The following is an 18,877-nucleotide window of genomic DNA, read 5'->3' as shown; positions in this document are numbered from 1 at the left end:
GCCGCACTCAGAGGGGCCTCAAGCCTGCAGCCCTCCCCGGCAGACACCCTGCAGGCTGGGACTCGGCTCAAGGCTGCTCACGGGGCCCTGCCACAGGGGAGGGCGGGCACAGGCACGAACGGAGAGAGAGAAGCGGGGCCCGTCCCCTCCGTGCTGCCCCCCGCCTGGCCACACACCCCCCGTGCCCTGGAGCCCCGAGACAGCCCCCTGGGCCCCGCCCCCCAAAGGCACCATCAGAACCTACGTCCCGGGCAGAGTTTTTATTGGATGCTGCCTCTTCTGGGGTGTGAGGAAGGAACCCTACAAACGGGCACCTGGGACAGACCCTCCAGCCAGCACTGGAGCGGCCGCCGGGTCACCGGGGGGTGGCAGTGCTGAGCCCCCACAGCCCCCTGGCTCCGCTCCCCCACCTCTCCTCCCGCAAGCTCCGCAGCAGCCGCTCCGCCTCCGTCAGGGTGCAGGCCCCAGGCCCGGGCTGTCGCTGGAGCCCTCCGTGGCCACGCTGGACGTCCTCTGGCCCTTCTGCAGTGTGTAGGCGGACGGCCCCAGACGCAGGATCTTCCCGCTGCCCAGGCACTCGTCCCCTTTGTAGAACACGGCGAACTGGCGGAACAGAGGCCGCGTCACCTACAACAGGACCCGGCCTCCGGGTGCCGAGCGGCCTAGATCTGCGCGGCTGGTCTAGCGCTGGGGAGGGCGGGCCCCGCACCGCCTCCCCTGCTTCCGTCCTCGCCCCCCGGGGCCCAGGTCACAGGAGGGCCAGGGCGGGACCGCACGGCAGCCAGGCCGCGTGCTCTCGACTGGGAGAGCAGCGCTAGGCGCAGGGCTGGCTGTGTGACCAGCACCCCCACACCTCTCTGCCCTCAGCCCCTCACTGTCTGGAAGAAAGGCAGGCCGTCTGTCCTTCCAGAGCATGAAGCCTCTACCACAAGCCTGCGTCTCTGCAGGCCGAGCTGGTGCTAAGAAGGGCCACACATAGCTGCGGGGCCACAACCCCATCTGACCCGCCAGCCGGAGTCCAACTCACCTGTCCTGGGGCGAGCGCGCGCACAGCCTTCACGGCTGTCACCCACACGGTGCCGTCCTGGTTGAGGGTCAGCACGCAGGGCACTGGGTGGAAGACGAGGACCCTTGGAGGGGGCGCTAGCCTTGCTGAGCGCACAGCCTCAGGCCTTAGCCCCAGGGAGGAGGAGCAGGAAGTGCAGACAAAGGGAGCTTGGGGCAGCAGCAGCCACAGGGGCGTGGCAACGCCCAGCCGGGGCCAGGTGGGCACGCACACTACCTGCCACCCACCCGCCCGCTGGACTGAGGCCCCCACCCCCTTCCCAAGAACCCCCTGCATCCCGGACAAAGGAGGCTCAGCTGGCCTCAGTGCCCCCAGCCTGTCTGTGCGTAGGCAGAGGGCGAGGAGAGCTGAACAGGCTGTGTGATCTGGACACTGAGGCCCTCCCTGCCCCAGGTCTCACCCCCTGTCCTAACTGCCCTGGCCCATGCGTCCCTGAGCAGTCACCTAGCGCCATCTGGTGGCGGAAGCGGAAGTGACACTCCATCATCTTGTCGCGGACCAGGGCGGCAGGCGGCTCCTCCGCGATCCAGTGAACACGGCCAGTCCGCAGCAGGTCCCTGTACAGGGCCGGGTGGTCTGTCCGGGGGGCCTGCGGGACGGACCGTGAGGTTGTGGCGCCCTGCACCCTCAGTAGAGGGTCCCTGCCCCAAAGCCCCCTTGCTGCACTGCATTCACGACGGAAAACCACACTGACCCGGGGAGACTCGCGCGCGTATCCCTGGAGCCTCCCTAACCCTGTGCACGAGCGCAGAGTGAAAGCCAGCACGCGGTCCGCCCACGGCCTCACTCCTCTCGCCCCCCCACACCCTGCCTGCCCAGCGCCCGGACGCCCAGGCCAGCCACACTCCCACAGGGATCCCACCAAGCCCCGCGTGGCTGGGAACAGGCTCCTGGGGCCTCCACACACCCTGGCCCCCTAGCACCCAGCAGGGGCCCCGAGGCAGGGTGGAGGACACCGAGTCCAGGACCCTCGGGCCCTAAGTAGACAAGGAGACCCACTCAGGGACCAGCCTTTCCCAAAGCAAAAGACACTGCTGAACATCACACGAAAGTCACTTTAATTCAACCCGATCAGAATCGCTGTCCAGACTTCTGCACCAGGGCTCTCCCAGGAGGAGATGTCCCAGCCACGGTGGGTGGGGTCGCTGGCCCTCCACCCAGTCTAAGAACAGAGCGTGCACTCAGCCAGGCTGCTCACCTCCAGCCCTGCCGAGACTGGGACTGGATCATTCTGCAGGGGACAGGGCCCCGGGCTTCACTTGCTACACACCAGCAGGACCTGCTGCCCGCCCCCACGCTGTGACACTAAAAACGTCCACAGGCCCTGCTTAGGCACCAGGTCCCAGAGCTGCAGCAGGCGGCCTGGGCTGGCCCCAGCTCCGTCCTTGTCTGTTCAACAGTGTGGGGCCCCTCGTGAGCAGGCCCGTCCCGGGCACTGACCACCCCATGTCCACACGGCCTTCCGCACACTACTTCAGCTTTGGGTCCGATCGCTGTGTACAATCAGAGAAGTGACATCTACTTACAGGGACTGATGTGATGATGGCCAGCGTGATGGGCACACAGGAAGAGCTAACAAGTACCTTACACAAAACCTCTGGTAGTGGCACCAATCCTGGAGGGTGCAGAGCAAAGGCCCTGCAGAGCCCCCACCCTGCCTGCTCAGCTTCGTGGGCTCTGCCCGGCCCGTCCTCCATCACGTCCCCACCGACTCACCACAAGCACGTCGCCCTTGGCACCATCCTTCTCCACCACGTACCAGGGCTCCCGTAAGCCTCCTATGTTGGCTCTTTGGCCCAAAGTGTACAGGAACCAGCCTATGGAGACAGTTTCTCAGTGAGGTGGGAGGAGTCCTCCCGCAAACGTCCTGGTGGGACGGGGGGTGGCAGGCAGGAGGCGCCCCTCTGTGGACCGCTTGAGGCAGCTGGGGTTAGGCTGTACCTCCCACCCGACAAGGAGCAGTTCTAGCCGCGGGGCCACCCAGCCTGCAGTGAGCAGGGCCCACTCCTTCAGGAGGTGGACCAAGTGCCCCGCCAGAAGCCATGAGCCCCTTGCTGAGCCTCCGTGGGCCTCACCGGCGAGCCTGCTCCCGTGTATCGACCACATGGGGTGGGGCCACCCGCGCAGCCTAGCTCCCTCTGTGCCCAGTGCTCTCCAACCACCTCTGTGCACCCCCACCCCCACCCCCAGCAGCGCAAGACCCGGCAGGGGCCAGAGGACCCGCGGCGCTCAGGCTCAGCGCTGCCCTCCTGGACCAGGCTCCCCGAGGCTCTGGCCATCTCCTGCCGCTGTCCCCGGCAGGGCTGGCCCCTCCTCCTGCCTCCGGAACACGCGGTTCTCGGGGAGCCCGTGACATCTGAGCCCCACCCCCACACCGGCACCAGGAAGGGGCCTGTCATCAGGCCCCCAGGGTGCAGCCCCACCTCTGCCCTCCCACCTGGGCACCTGACCTGTCCTCCCACACCAGCCCAGCACAGACTGGGGGTGCCCAACCCAGCAGAATCTGCGAATGAGGAGCAGCAGCCCACCAGGAAGCGGGGTGGTCCCGGCTCTTCACATGGTCCTAAGTCATGGAACTCGCGCTCTGCAGTCAACCTGACTCCTTCCCCCAGGGTGGAACTTTCCTGTAGCCTTCTATTCTCTCTCGCGTGCATGAACACCTGACTCGGGGTAAGGCTTGCTGAGCAAGGCGCACCCTCTATTATTGGCTGCAGCACCTGAGGAGCCACAAGAGATGCAGGCCCCTCCCTGTGGCCCTCCAACACCCCTCCTGCTCAGCAGGGCCTGGGGCAGCCCGCCTGAACCCCCAGCACGCAGGCGCGCCCCAAGCCTCAAGGCTCTCAGCATGAAAAGCAGCCCCAGATTGCGTCTCACCTTTATGTGTCCCCAGAACCTTGTTGTCTTCTATAGAAATAAACCGACCAGGTCGAGGCTGTAAATACTGGAAAACAAGGGCTCCATCACCAACAGCTCCAGGTTCAGAGAAGAAACAGGGCCCCATTCTTTCACATCAAAGAACACTCACCTCAAGGATGAAATTTTCAAAGTTCCTTTTACCAATAAAACAGATGCCCATGCTCTGAAACGAACGGAAGGCCAGGTGTGAGATGAGCAGCCAGGCGGGGGTCCCGCGCTCCACTCGGAGACCCCAGGCAAGGACTGGGTACAACACAGGGCCTCCCGGGGCTCACTCGCCCCGAGCCACCCCACCCTCTGGGCCAGGGCCTGGCTCCGCTCCTCCAGGGCCACAGATACCAGTCAGAGCCACGCACAGACTTTGAGGGGCTTCTTTCAGGTCCCAGACAAGGACCCGGCGGCTACGCTTATAAGCAGCGCCACCGTAAGCAGCGCCACCGCCAGGACCAGCCGGGCCTGCGCTCGCGGCAGCCCCTCAGGCCAGAGCGGGAGCAGGACGCACAAGCCAGGCCACAGGGCGAGGTTGCAGGAGGGTCAGAGGTCGGGATCAGGGTCCCTTCCCAAGCTGACACGTCTAGCGTGAGACGAGCGAGTGGGAACGGCTGTCGCCCGGCGTCCTCGCCTACACTCTGCCTGTGTCTCCCTAGAACGGGGCCCCTGCCAGCAGCGACGCCCCTCAGCCCTACCTCCTTCTTCTGAAGCACGTGATGAAGTCTGTTCTCAGCAGCTATTTTCTTTACGAAATCTTTCGTTAGCTCCCCCAGGGGAAAGAGGGTTCTCCTGAGCGCCTCCTGGGGAACCTGGCTGAGAAAGAAGGTCTGGTCTTTAAAGCTGTCAGCTGCCTGGAGGAGTTTTACCGCTGCCAAGAGTAAAGAACAAAAGATGTTGCAGGAACAAAAACCACCATGCTCTGCTTCTAACAGTGTCCTTCCGTTTACTTTGACAGACGAGCCCTGGTCTGGCAGAAACAAAGATCAATACTTAACAGCACACTTCCAGAAAAAAGAGCTGCCATGGTTAAGAAAAATTCAAATCCCTAATTCATCTACTGTTGAACAAATACACGGAAGGGAGATTTTATGTGATAAGGGAATTTATTCCGGCTCATGTGTTAGGCTATGTTTTCAAAGATTAAACATCACATGACAAAAACATTATTAAGTATTAAGAAGAAAACGAAACGAGCCACATTGGGGAAAATCAAATGAGAAGCCTCACAGCAAACCCTACTGAGACCGTGGGCTGCGCTGTTCCCATTGGCCACAGGAGTTCACGCCCTGGCTGCTCCTCACCTCCCGCCCCCAGTGGACGCTGGCCACACTCCCCAGCAGCACCCACTTCTCAACCCGCTTCCCCGCTTGGAGACACTGGACTGTTTGGAGTGCAAGCTGACGCCTGTCAGCCGCTCCTCTGAGGTTTCCCTATAAGTCTGCGGGCGCGCTAAGTCGCCTCAGTCGTGTCTGACTCTGCGAGCCCACGGACTGCAGCCCGCCAGGCTCCTCTGTCCATGGGACTCTCCAGGCAAGAGTACTGGAGCGGGTTGCCGTGCCCTCCTCCACGGGATCTCCCAGCCCAGGGGTCTCTTACAGGAAGCCCGCATCTCTTACACCTCCTGCATTGGCAGATGGGTCCTCTACCACCTGGGAAGCCCCTCCAAAGGTCTGTTTCACTGTAAAGACTGTTCCCAGCTTGATGGCAGTGGTGCAGACCTCTGCCTGACCCTGGCCTTGGGACAGGGTTCGGAAAACAAGGTCCAGCTCTGCCTCTGGGCTGCTGGGTCCTGCCTGGCGTGTTACAGACCTTCTACAACCACGAACACTGGGTCCTCCGCCCTGCAGCCCAGTGGCCAATGGAGGAAACGGAGAGTGAGGCCAGCGTCACAGCCGCTCTCCATGCGTCATGACCAGGGCTGGGCGAAGCCGCAGCAAGTTACACGCCGAGCTCACACCCGTGCAAAAGGCACAGAGAGCCCAGGCACAGCGTGTGGCCCGGCCCGTCACGTGCAACGTGCTCTCTGTGTGGCTGCTCATGTTTTCCTTCCGCGACCTCAAATTTGACCCTCATGTTAGCCCTATGACAGGTTTATCCCCATCTTCAGGTGAGGAAACCGAGGCTTAGATAGTTCAAGTGACCGCCCACAGGGGTGCAGGGAGACGAGGGCAGAGCTGGAAACTGAGCCCAATCACATGGGTTCCATTCCATCAGGTTTTACGTATAAAACAACAAAATCAAGTGAAAAGTGAAAAAGAGAGTCCAGTCAACCAGTCATCAGGTAGGCAGACTCATTTGCCAAATACTATTTTTGTTTCAAAACTAAATTTAAACAAACAAACAAAAAAAACTATGATTTTTAAAAAAGAAAGCAAGTAGCCCTCGACCAGGAAGAGGGACCCCCACTAAGGGAGGGTTTGACGGCACCCAGAGCTCCCTTCAGCACCCTCCCTGCTCCGGGTTGGCCAGCGTGTCACCTGCCCCAAGATAGGTGAGGACACAGGCTGCCCCTGGGACAGGTAGGGCACAGGAGCTCAGGCTGGGCGCGCTGCCCTCTCCCCAAGGACTAAGGCCAGGAGGCTTCTTCCAGCCCCCAGGGCAATTCAGTCAGGACAAAATAAAAAGTCTATAGTGTCTTGAGAACATGCAGAGAACAAAGACACTGCGGCACTGTTACAACAGCAACACAGACCAGAGCAGGCACTGTGCGATCAGGTCTGGTCAGCAAGGCCCCGCCAGCTCTGCACGGCGGCACCTTTTCCAGGAGATAAGCAGGCGTGCTACGCGACACAGCCACGAATCCTTCATCTACTAGCGCCCCAAGAGCCGCGACCCCTGGGTCCTGGGGCCTGATCCCGCTGAAGAGCACCCGGGCAGCAGGGCTGGGCGGCCATGGTGAGGCCCTCCCAGTGTGTGGGGCGGGGGGCTGCTTTCCTGGTGAGGGGTGCCTGGGAGTGTACAGGCAGCACCGGGGAGGGAAGCGGTCATGTCTCCCTCCGCCCGCCCCCACACACTCCAGGGGACACAGTGCTGTGCGGGCAGCAGCAGGAGGCCTTCTCAACACCGGGAAAGTGGCGGCCTGGTCTGGGCCCGGTCAGCTCACTGATCTGTGGCCTCGGCTGCCGCGAGGTAGAGGGGAGGAGAGATCACAGGGCAGCTGAGCTGTGGCCTGTAACTGGGCCAGACAACACGGAGGACCAGGGAGGACCAGAGACCGTGGAGTTGGGAGAACCAGGCTGGGTCCAGCCCCCGACCCAAGGTCCCCTTGCCAGCGATGCAGCCAAGCTTCTTCTCCTCAGGGAAGAGGACCCGGAGACCTGCCTGCTGGCCCTGCTAAGATGGGTGCAGAGAGGGGACACCTCTGGGGTCAGAGAGGGAGGCAGTGGACAGGAGGCAGGCCAGGGCAGGCCAGACCTGGAGAAGCACAGGTTCCCTACCGTCCTGCAGCCGAGGAAACTGTTTGCAGAACAACAGCCTTCCAGTCGACTGCTTGGCACTTTCTAGGCTGGCGACACCTCGTGCCCTTTGACACTGATAATTTAGACACGTAATCTTCTGAAGCAAGCTGCCAGACCTGTGCCATGAATGTCAGGAGACAGCCTCATTTCACGCTGAAATACGTCACACCTCAATCTCGACAATGCAAGGCTGAGAACTGGGCCACTGTCGCCTGCTTTCCCCAGAACTGGGTTAAGTTTCCCAGCAGCCCTGCCTGGGCGCCCGCCTGAGCCAGCTGGAGGCCCCACGGGGAATGACCCTTGAGGCAACTGTCCTTTTCTGAAGAGGAAACCAAAGCCAACGACCTCGCCTGGAAAACACGGGGAGAAGTCGGGCAGAGCGCGCTGACAGCCCGCAGTCACTGCTTCATTCCCGAATAGTTCAGCCCTGGCCTGGACACGTGTACTCACCGTTCCTAACTTCAAACCGGTTTCTAAAGAGCCCTTCCGGCCTCTTGATGTGCTTCTGCTGGAACACCTCTTCATCCTCCAGGGACGTTCTTGCGTAGTGACCTGTCGCCACCGCATCTGCGCCTGGGAGGTTTTTAAAGCACGAGGGTCAGAGTTTAGGAGTGCACTTGCTGGCCTCGGTCGGTCCGAGCCCGGGGTGCTCCATGGGGCAGAGCTGCCAGGTCTCACACCAGGCGGTCTGCGCACGGGACCCGCCCCGCTCCCCAAATGCCCAGATCCCAGGGAAGAGACACACTCCTGGGATTCTGTTAAACAGGTAATCTTTGAAGTCTCTAAACTGATAAAATCTTAGCTACAAGCTTTCGCTGCATCTCTAAGAGCCTTTCAAAAGTTAGTGTTGGGAATTCCCTGGGAGTTCAGTGCTTAGGACCCAGTGCTTTCACTCCCAGTGCCCAGGCTCAATGCCTGATCAGGGACCTAAGAACCCACAAGCCACATGTCCAAAAAAAAGTTAACATCTATTTATTCATTCTACCTTAATAGAAAAGAAAACATCAAACATGTACACAAAGGTTTAAGTACAAAAGCTCATTTCAGTGCTTTTTATACTAAGGAAAAACTGAAAACAACCAAAATGTTTAACACCAGGAGACTCTGAATAAAGCACCACTGCACAGGAACAGCGCCACATACAGACTCTCTAACGGCACTGCGGAGACACCTATGATATCGTTCAGCAGAGAAAGAACGTGCAGGATCCCACTCTTCTCAGTGTACAGGAAAACCGGAAGACAAGCAACAGAAAGCCTTTCTTTCTGATTCTGGGAGGAAATTACAGACGACACTTTCCCTCCTCTTCTTTTGCTTGTAAGTTTCAAACTTTCTTTAATAAATGCATGGACCATGGAAAAAACAAGAGAGTTCCAGAAAAACATCTCTTTCTGCTTTACTGACTATGCAAAAGCCTTTGACTGTGTGGATCACAATAAACTGTGGAAAATTCTTCAAGAGATGGGAATACCAGACCACCTGACCTGCCTCTTGAGAAATCTGTATGCAGGTCAGGAAGCAAGTTAGAACTGGACATGGAACAACAGACTGGTTCCAAATAGGAAAAGGAGTCTGTCAAGGCTGTATATTGTCACCCTGCTTATTTAACTTATATGCAGAGTACATCATGAGAAACGCTGGGCTGGATGAAGCACAAGCTGGAATCCAGCTTGCCGGGAGAAATATCAATAACCTCAGATATGCAGATGACACCACCCTTATGGCAGAAAGTGAAGAGGAACTAAAAAGCCTCTTGATGAAAGTGAAAAAGTTGGCTTAAAGCTCAACATTCAGAAAACGAAGATCATGGCATCCGGTCCCATCACTTCATGGCAAATAGATGAGGAAACAGTGGAAACAGTGTCAGACTTTATTTTTGGGGGCTCCAAAATCACTGCAGATGGTGACTGCAACCATGAAATTAAAAGACGCTTATTCCTTGGAAGAAAAGTTATTACCAACCTAGATAGTATATTCAAAAGCAGAGACATTACTTTGCCAACTAAGGTCCGTCTAGTCAAGGCTATGGTTTTCCAGTAGTCATGTATGGATGTGAGAGTTGGACTGTGAAGAAGGCTGAGCGCCCAAGAATTGATGCTTTTGAACTGTGGTGTTAGAGATGACTCTTGAGAGCCCCTTGGACTGCAAGGAGATCCAACCAGTCCATTCTGAAGGAGATCAGCCCTGGGATTTCTTTGGAAGGAATGATGCTAAAGCTGAAGCTCCAGTACTTTGGCCACCTCATGCGAAGAGTTGACTCATTGGAAAAGACTCTGATGCTGGGAGGGATTGGGGGCAGAAGGAGAAGGGGATGACCGAGGATGAGATGGCTGGATGGCATCACGGACTCGATGGACCTGAGTCTGAGTAAACTCTGGGAGTTGGTGATGGACAGGGAGGCCTGGCGTGCTGTGATTCATGGGGTCACAAAGAGTCAGACATGACTGAGTGACTGAACTGAACTGAATAAATGCATATTACTTTTATCACAGTGAAGAGCCATCCAGTAAAATCAATTTCTTCTTTCCACACTATGAAAAAAGTGAAAGAACCTACCAAGGCATATACTAATCCAGAGGCCTTGCATTGTGTGAAAACTTCACAGACATTCAGGATTTTGAGACTGTTTCCTGGAAGCTGCAGCAAAACTGACCCAGTACTTAACCAAAGAATTGTTTAGTTGCTAAGTTGTGTCCAACTCTTTGTGACCCCACAGACTGCAGCCTGCCAAGCTCCTCTGTCCATGGGATTCTCCAGGCAAGAATACTAGAGTGGGTTGCCATTTCCTTCTCCAGGGATCTTCCTGACCCAGGGATCAAACCCATGTCTCCTTTCTTGGCAGGCGAATTCTTTACCACTGAGCCAACAGGGAAGCCCAGTTAATCAGTTGTTGTCGTTCAGCTGCTCAGTCGTGTCTCTTTGCGACCCCCTGGACTGCAGCACGCCAGGCCTCCCTGTCCTTCACCATCTCCCAGAGCTTGCTCAAACTCATGTCCATTGCATCGGTGATGCCAACCATCTGATCCTCTGTCGTCCCCTTTTCCTCCAGCCTTCAGTCTTTCCCAGCATCAGGGTCTTTTTCAATGAGTGAGCTCTTCACATCAGGATTGGAACTTCAGCTTCAGCATCAGTACTTCCAATGAATATTCAGGACTTATTTCCTTTAGGATTGACTGGTATGATCTCCTTGCAGTCCAAGGGACTCTCAAGAGTCTTCTCTAGCACCACAGTTCAAAAGCATCAATTCTGCCTGGCTCAGCTGTGATTCTCACTCCGGAGTTGGAGGAAAAATACTTGTCCAATGCTGGGTGAGCTCTTCAAATTTAAGCTTTACATCCTCAGATCCAGCAGATACATGCTGAAACCAACCTCAGCTCCTGGATATCTCATGATTTGTAAAAAGATAAATGAAGATAATTCAAATCACTTACCAAGGTTATCCACAGCATAATTAAAAAAACAACGGAATTTGATATGCTTGTTGCAGACTATGTCAGGATTAGGAGTTCTTCCTTTTTCATATTCATTTAAAAAATCACTGGAATGAAAAGAAAAGCCTTTTTATTTCTAAGTGTCAAACATCCTATGGAAAAATAAATCAGGTACATGACTTGCTTAGTTTCTCCCTGTTTTACTAAAACTATAATTTTCTGCAAGATAGGAGCTTCAGTACAGAATCATTTTCAGTATTTTCATCAAACGTTTGTTTAAAGCCAGCTGCGCTTTCCATCTGAATCTGCACTCACCAGGCACCGAGGCCCATTGCGCCATTTCCCAAAGTAAGAGCCAGGGAACCCCATCTGAGAACCAACCAGCGCGCCTGCTGAGGTACAGGTTGCAGGGCCCCACCCAGGCTCGGGTGTCTGCTCAACCAGCACCCTAGCTGGGTCCTCAGCCCGACACTGACAGCCCAGGGGTTCCATCCTCAGGGACCAGCCATAGCCGGCCTTCCAGAGCAGACCTGAGCCCTCGTTCTCTCATGCTAATTTAGCAGCAGAAACATCTCAAGGTTCAAGAGATGTTAAAGAGACTTCTGGCATGTGGCACAGTAATAGGAACAAGGGCTGGGGTGCTCAGGATGCAGGCCTGGCTTCCAACCCAGACTTCCCAGGGGCGGCCGAGGCCTCCCACACGTGGTTTCCAGCAATGAGGCCTGAAAAGAGAAAGCGCTGGCTGGCATTAGCCTGGCTGACCCCGGCAGGCCTGCCGTGGAGAGGGCCCGCGCCACATTGGGAGCCCCCCACCTGAACACGTCGTTCCAGTACTCTTTCACGTAGGACACCTGGCGGAAGGGGATGTCCAGGATCCGGCACACTCTGTAGGCATCCTCGCAGTCTCTGTCGGCAGTGCAAACGCCGCGCTCATCCAGGGAGTCCCAGTTCTTCATAAACACCCCTGTCACCTGGTAACCTGGGGGGAGGAGTGGAGGGCAAAGTCAAGAGGGGATGTAGCATCGACCTGGTGGAAAAGGCAGTGCCTCCTGGGCTCTCCTGCGCCTCTGTGCACTGGGGCTGGCTGTCCCTCCCGCTGCCACGTGGCCTGCAGCGCTGACCACATCTTAATGCAAACCGCCCATGACGCTCTGGCAGGGGCTCCCACCCTGACCCTCTGCTGCACTTGGTAAAGGCCTCCATCATCACAACACCCTGTGGGGCTGAACCGACAGTGAGCATCCGGAGGTGTGAGCATCCCAGAGGTGTGGACGAGATGGCATCTTTCCATCTTCACATCCCCATGCTGTGTCAACATATAGAGAGACTTAGCAATGTGACTGGATGAAAGAAAAGCAGAAATTCTACACAATTTTTCAAAACAAATAAAAACCGCCATTCAGTTATCAGAAAAGTAAACTCAATTCAAAAGTTATTTCCAATTACCCAGTAAGAATTAGGTTCTAAGTCATCAGACATAAAGACATAAAAAATTTTGGTTGCTTTATCACAGGGCTTTCCTGGTGGCTCAGATGGTAAAGAATCTGCCTGTAATGCAAGAGACCCAGGTTCAACCTCTGGGCTGGGAAGATCCCTTGGAGAAGAGAATGGCAACCCGCTCCAGTATTCTTGCCTGGAGAATTCCATGGACAGAGGAGCCTGGCAGGCTACAGTCCTTGAGGTTGCAAAGAGCTGTACGTGACTGAGCGACTAACACACACACACACAGGCACACACATCTATATACATTGAGACCTGTTTTTCGCCTTTTCTGTTGCAGACAAAGTACCAAACCAAACGTGGGGGAGACCAACTTTCTAAGTACACAGGTGTCCACCACATATGAGAAATGAATGTAATGAAAGACAGGGCACCGGACTGTAAAAGCTTTAACACGGTATTCCAGAGAGCAGAGACTCAGTGACAAAGCTCTGCCAAACACTAAAAGGCCGCCTGAGCAAGGCCACTAGCCCCACCCCAGCAGGTCCTCCCTTCTCTGTTTCCCACATCCCCGGACCCTGCTTCCCTGACAGTGCACCCTACACTGGGCTCCCGCTGTTCCTGCGCACGCCCCTGCAGCTACTAAAGCGAGGCACTCTGCCACCTGCCAGCGCCGTCTCACACACCCATGTGTCCCCAGAGCCTGGCAGTGCCCAGCACAGAACAAGGGCTCAAGTAGAACAAACAGACAACTCCACTCCCAGAGCTTAAAAAACCCCCCCTTCCATGGCCTCATGGGCCTGATCATCCTTCTCCTGGAGACGTGCCCACTCACGCTCCAGGAGGCCACAGCGCTTCGGAGGCACGTGGCAGAATATGCACCTCCGACGAGACTGGAAGAGACCTCCACGTCGAGGGGAGGACCTGCTGCTTCTCTGCTCTGCCCCTCAGCTTTCCGCCCGGAGGAGCAAAACCCAAGGAAGCTGGTCTGTGAAGCTGCTCAGCCTGGATTCTGGGAAGGAGCGCTAGCCTTCCTGAAGGAGTAAGATAACCTAACTAGTCTCCCCAGGGATGTCTGCCACCATCGCCCCAGACGTGTCGCCGCCTAGTCAGAACCCTTCGAGGGCTCTGCACTGTCTCCCACAACACACTCTGAAGCCCCGAACAGAACACTCTCCACAAGCAGCGCTCAACCTCCTCTCTGCCTCACTCTCCCTCCCAGACCCAGCCAGCACTTCTGTGCCTGAGCTTTGCACCTGCTGTGGACTCCGCCAGAAACGCTTCCTCCTTACCTCCTGAGCCCCAGCCTTTGCTTAGGGAACTCCTCCTCCTCCTCCCCCTCCAAGTGGTGATACCAGGGATGAGAGGATCTTAGGTCTCTCATCTTCCAGGTTGCTACCTCCTAGATGAATAAACCTTTCTCTGCTCCAAACTCAAAACTTCAGTGTGTCTGGCCTCACTGTGCCACCGAACATATGAACTTGGCTTTGACAGCAGTCTCAGCGCAAACAGCACCATCTCTGTGATGCTTTGATTCCCTTCCCCATCGCAAGTATGTATGCTCACAGTCTGTCTCTACTTGTATTTGACACTTTTTATTACACCTTTTGTGACAGTTTGGTTATTAATACGAACTAATAACCTTTACTGCTGAGTGCCTAACGTGTGCTGGGCGCTGGGGTAAAGGCTTTGTGTGTCCTGTTATTTATTACTACTACCTCCAGTAACTTCCCTGGTGGCTCAGACAGTAAATGCGTCTGCCTACAATGTGGGAGACCTGGGTTCGATTCCTAGGTCGGGAAGATTCCCTGGAGAAGGAAATGGCAACCCACTCCAGTAATCTTGCCTAGAAAATCCCATGGACGGAGGAGCCTGGCGGGCTGCAGTTCATGGGGTCACAAAGAGTCAGACACGACTGAGTGACTTCACTTTCTTTCACTTTCACCTCCAGTAACCCTGGGAGGTAGGCGGTGCCTCCATTTTACAAACAGGAAGAGCTTGAATCACTTGTCCCAGGTCAGGAACCTGGGGTTCCCTCTGCATTCCAAGTGCCTAAGAACGAAAGACGCCTCCAGGACCTAGGTACTGGAGGGCTCCCAACGGGAGCGGGTCACACGGACGGAGAGTCAGATGGGCAGTGAGCCTCGGCTCCCGACCGGGGGCGCCCGACAGGCGCCTGAGAAAACGGAAGCGCTCCTGCGCAGTCTGTCACCCACCGAGTGGAAAGCACAGCCGCGACTTGATAAGCCCGCCGGGACTGGTCGCCCACGTAGCCAGACGGCCACGTCGTGTGTCGTGGAGATAAGCGCCTCCACGGAGGCTGCGGCGCTCCTCAGGCCTGGGCTGAGTGCGGACGCCGCCGCCACCGCCGCGGGGGCAAGGCCTCGGGGCCGGGGAGAAACGCGGCCGCCCGGAGTCGGAGGCCCACCCTCCCCTGCTCGACCCCGGCGGCAACGGGGGGCCTGACCGCTCCCCGACAGGCGGAGCGGCGGCCGCGCGCTGTCCGACCCCCAGGCGCAGAGTGAGGGCCGGGGCGCCGCGCCGCCAGGCGGGGCTCTCCGAGAAGGGGCCGCTCGGCCTCCTCACCTCTCCGCCTCAGCAGCAGCGCTGCCACCGCGCTGTCCACGCCGCCGGAGACGGCGCACACGACGTGCCGAGCCGCCTGCATTGACAGCGGCCGATTCCCCTCACTGCCGCCGTCGCTTCCGCTCCTAGCCGGAAGTCCCGCCCTCCCCTGGCGGCGAGAGCGCAGAAGAGGCCCGGGCGGAAGCGGGTGCTCAGCGCCCTGTGTTCCTCCCTGCCCGCTGCTCCCAGGCGGGCCTGTAACCACGCCCCCTGAACTCCTGGCTCTGGCTTACCTCTCTGCCGGCAGCTGCCGGACACACTAAGCGCTTCCTACGCGCGCGCGCGTGTGTGAGTGTGCGAGTGTGTGTTCCCAGCACACAACTGTGTGTGTGATGTCAACTACAAATTGGCACTTACCAAGAGCATTGCCAAGGTCTGAACAACAAAGGCATTTGCCATCTGCCTCCACGGAGATTGAACCCCATGCAGCTAAAATAGCTCTTGACCTTCAACAACCCCTGAGGGAGTTGTGTGGAGTGAGGTGCTCTGTGCTCCAGGGAATCTGGAGAGACAGGTCTTTGGTTGGATGTTTTCAGGAACATATCTTATGATCTCCATCCTGGCATCTCCTCCTATCTAGAGAAGCACTAAATCCCTTCAAGGTGACATCAGATCCTCAGGACTAACAAAAAACCTTGTGTAAACTGGGTGTTTCATGGGACTGAACTCCCCCTTCACCAAAACCTTATATATTGACTTTCCCCCACTGCCGCTTTGGAGCAGTCTCTCAGAGCCGTCTGAGATGCTGCCTCCCAGCTGCAGTCCTCATTTTGCCCCAGATAAAACTTAACTTGCAACTCTCAAGCTGTACATCTTTTTTCAGTCAACAGTGACTCAGGAGGGTGCCCAGTGAACAGGCTGCTAGACGACTGAAGAGTGTGATGTCGAGCTGGGTGCTTCTGGAAGTGGGCGCGGGCCTTCCCTTAGCTGACCTGAAGGGGAGGGTGAGCAGGTGGAGGGCCCAGCCCTGAGTGGAGGGCCCTGGGCCTGGGGACAGCGTGGGGCCAGGCCCAGCAGGGCCAGGGTGCCTGCCGACCCCAGTTCACTTCCAGGGGAGCTGCTCATGGCCGCACTGCGGACAGGCGCTGAGAGCCCCGTGGGGGCTGCTAGGTCAAGCGTTGTCATCAGCGCTGGTCCTGCTGCTCTCTGCTTCCAAAATCAGTGCTCACGAATGGCGGAAAGGCAAACTGCCTTTAGTCCAATGCCAGCAGTCTGGGGGAAGTGGCGGGCTCTCTGTCCCCCAACCACCACCTCCGGAGATTCTGCTCGGTTATGAGTTTTTGAAGGGGAGCAAGAAGTAGTCTCAGTCATTGAGATAGGGGGTCAGGCACCAGTAGTTTTTTTCCAAATTTTTTATTTACTGACTTATGGCTGCGCGGGGTTCACTGCTGCGCACTGGCCTTCTCTAGCTGTGGTGCCCAGGCTTGCCACTGCAGTGGCTTTCCCTAGAGTACAGAACAGCCTCTAGGGCATCAGGGCTTAGTTGCATGTGGCATCTTCCCAGAAAAGGAATTAAACTCGTGTCCCTTACACTGACTAGCAGGTGAATTCTCAACCACTGGACCACCAGGGAAATCTTATTTTTCCTGTTTAAAACTGCTGAAAAAGTTAGGGTTTCCCTTGTGGCTCAGCTGGTATCCACCTGCAATGTGGGAGACCTGGATGCGATCCCTGGATCGGGAAGATCCCCTGGAGAAGGGAAAGGCTACCCACTCCAGTATCCCGGCCCGGAGAATCCCATAGACTGTAAAGTCCATGGGGTCGAAAAGAGTTGGACATGATTGAGCAACTTTCACTTTCAGATAACTGCTGGGGCAGTTCACAAAACTGATTTCAGGTAGGACTTGAACCATGGTTTGAAAAAAGCTGGGGAGGAAATACACTAGAGATGCAGATGGTTTTTATTTTTGTTTGTTTACTTTTGGCCACATGGCATGTGGGATCTTAGTTCCCCGACCAGGGATGGAACCCACGCAGCCAATGGAAGCTCGGAGTCTTAACCACTGGGCCACCAGGGAAATCCTGCTGATGGTTTTTTAAATCAGGTAAATAATATACACACCAAAGCTTGGCATTAAAATCACATTAGGTTAACAGTGGACATTAATGTCTAAATGTGGATAATTCTTAAGACAAGTCATTTTCTTGAGAACAGGAGTAGTTTTGAGTTCAAAGTGAAGGAATTCCCTGGCAGTCCCGTGGGTAAGTTCTCCACGCTTCCACTGCAGGGAACTCGGGTTTGATCCCTGATTGAGGAACTAGGATCCCGCATAAGGAAGAAAAAAAAAGAGTCTAGAGTGAAATGAGGGAGGCCCCATGTCCCCATTCTGAGACGAGAAGCAGGAAATGCCAACTGAGAGTGCCAAGAGCAGGAGGCGTAAGCGGGGCCCTGCAGGGAAACAGAAAAAGGACTGCATTTCAGAATAAGGGGTCAGGAAACCCCGACAAGGGGGCATGACACCTGGCCTTCAGAGGACTTCAGAGTGAGCATTCGTTTAGCTGAGGCTGTGGGGCGGCCCAGCTGATGTCACTGGACTTTGGGCTGTCTGGGGCACCCCGCCCGCCTGAGGCAGAGTCCAGTATCATGCCCAGCACATGGCCTTGGGGTTAGGAGAGCTGCCACCCACCCCTACAGTGGCTGAAACATGACACCTTGGCAACTGTGTTTTCTGCTCCTTCTCAGTTAATGGGCGGTTATTAGCTATTTGGGGTCGCAAAGAGTCAGACAGGACTGTGCCACTGAGCGACAACCACTTGCTACTTAGAGGCTCCAAATCTTTAATCACTGCCTAACACAGGTGCACGATGGACCAGCAGTGTCAACGACGACATCCCAAATGGCCCAACTACAGCAGTGTGAGCTGTGTGGATGTCAGCTGTGAAACGTGAAAGCGTTTGCACCTGAGAATTAATGGAATGTGACGATCACGTGAAGTTGGGCCTCTCAAGCTGAGAAGGGTGGCCCTCTGGCGGCACCCGAGCTTGTTCACCCCCAGGTACCGAGGAAAGGGCAGCCCCTCCCCTCCCCTTGGTCTCCCTCCCAGTGGTGGGCTGAGGGCCTGGGAGCCAGAGAGGAAAAGTGCTTTGTGGGACCAGCTGGACGGAAACCAGAGTGTGGCTGCTCCAAGGAGCCTGGGGGAGCAGGCACGGGCCAAGGCCCAGCTCACCCCTGCGCTGTAGGCAGGACGGCCAGAGCCCCTCTCTCCCACTCACCACCACACCCCCAGAAGACAGCCATGTGCGAGCTTTGCACCCCCATGACCGCTGCCCACAGGAGAGTCTCCATAAATATTCACTGAATGGTTTCAACCCCAGATTTTGGTGTTCCCCTATGAAATGAGGAGCCAGACGAGACATCCGAGGACCCTAGCGGTGGATTAACGCCACGCTGGCCACCGGGATGGGGACGAGGGCGGAGGAGCGGACCGCCAGGACTCCCACGGGCTCGGCTCCACCGGCCCGAGGGAGCTCCAGGGGCGAGGGCTGTTTTAAGTCAGAGAGTGGGGAGCTAGCCGCTGGTCACCTGACCGGCTGCCCCAGGCAGGAACCCCGCCTTCCGAGCAGCCCCTCCTTTACCTGCAGCGCTTGACCTGCAGGTGCGGCAGCGCCGCCCAGGAAGCGCTTTTCACTCTTGATCCACTGGGGTCGCCCTTCCAAACAATGACCCGGAAGTGCGGGACACCCCTCTGGGGTCAAAGGCCGCCTGGCTCTGTGCGGGGAGCCTTGGACGGGAGCCCCAGAGCAGGTCCACTTAGCAGCATTCCTACTGTTTGCTGTGAGGCCAAGACTGAGAAATTATCCATACACACTAGCGGCTTTCGGGCCCACTCACTTTCAACCAAGATCAAGTCAGAACGGCTGCAGGCTGGGAGTGCACTTCACAAGGAGTGCTCCTGCTCCAGCACCCCAGGGGTCTGTCCCCCGCACACCGCCCGTCACCCCAGCATTCA

At 56.7% G+C, this 18,877-nt stretch overlaps 1 protein-coding gene across 3 annotated transcripts; it reads right to left on the bottom strand.

Moving 5' to 3' along the window:
* Positions 1-245: 245 nt before the first annotated feature.
* On the bottom strand, positions 246-15,019 carry TRMU (tRNA mitochondrial 2-thiouridylase). Of its 3 annotated transcripts, none has more exons than XM_027968216.3 (11): positions 14,889-15,019; positions 11,676-11,841; positions 10,863-10,969; positions 7,882-8,004; positions 4,669-4,841; positions 4,092-4,145; positions 3,941-4,007; positions 2,783-2,883; positions 1,511-1,655; positions 1,028-1,110; positions 246-603 (listed from the first exon to the last, which is right to left on the bottom strand). In XM_027968216.3, exons 1-11 carry the CDS (start codon positions 14,968-14,970, stop codon positions 451-453), a joined length of 1,254 nt encoding a protein of 417 aa, XP_027824017.1. In that variant the 5' UTR covers positions 14,971-15,019; the 3' UTR covers positions 246-450. The 3 variants fall into 3 exon arrangements, with proteins under 3 accessions (XP_027824017.1, XP_027824018.1, XP_027824019.1); XM_027968217.2 differs by lacking the exon at positions 14,889-15,019 and adding an exon at positions 14,519-14,880; XM_027968218.3 differs by lacking the exon at positions 14,889-15,019 and having other exon boundaries at positions 4,669-4,782; positions 11,676-11,788.
* Between the last annotated feature and the right edge of the window lie 3,858 nt (positions 15,020-18,877).

The sequence above is a fragment of the Ovis aries genome, chromosome 3, assembly GCF_016772045.2.
Source record: "Ovis aries strain OAR_USU_Benz2616 breed Rambouillet chromosome 3, ARS-UI_Ramb_v3.0, whole genome shotgun sequence".
Classification (NCBI taxonomy): Eukaryota; Metazoa; Chordata; class Mammalia; order Artiodactyla; family Bovidae; genus Ovis; species Ovis aries.
Note: the sequence above shows the minus strand (reverse complement) of the source record. Positions and strands in the feature narration are given on the sequence as shown.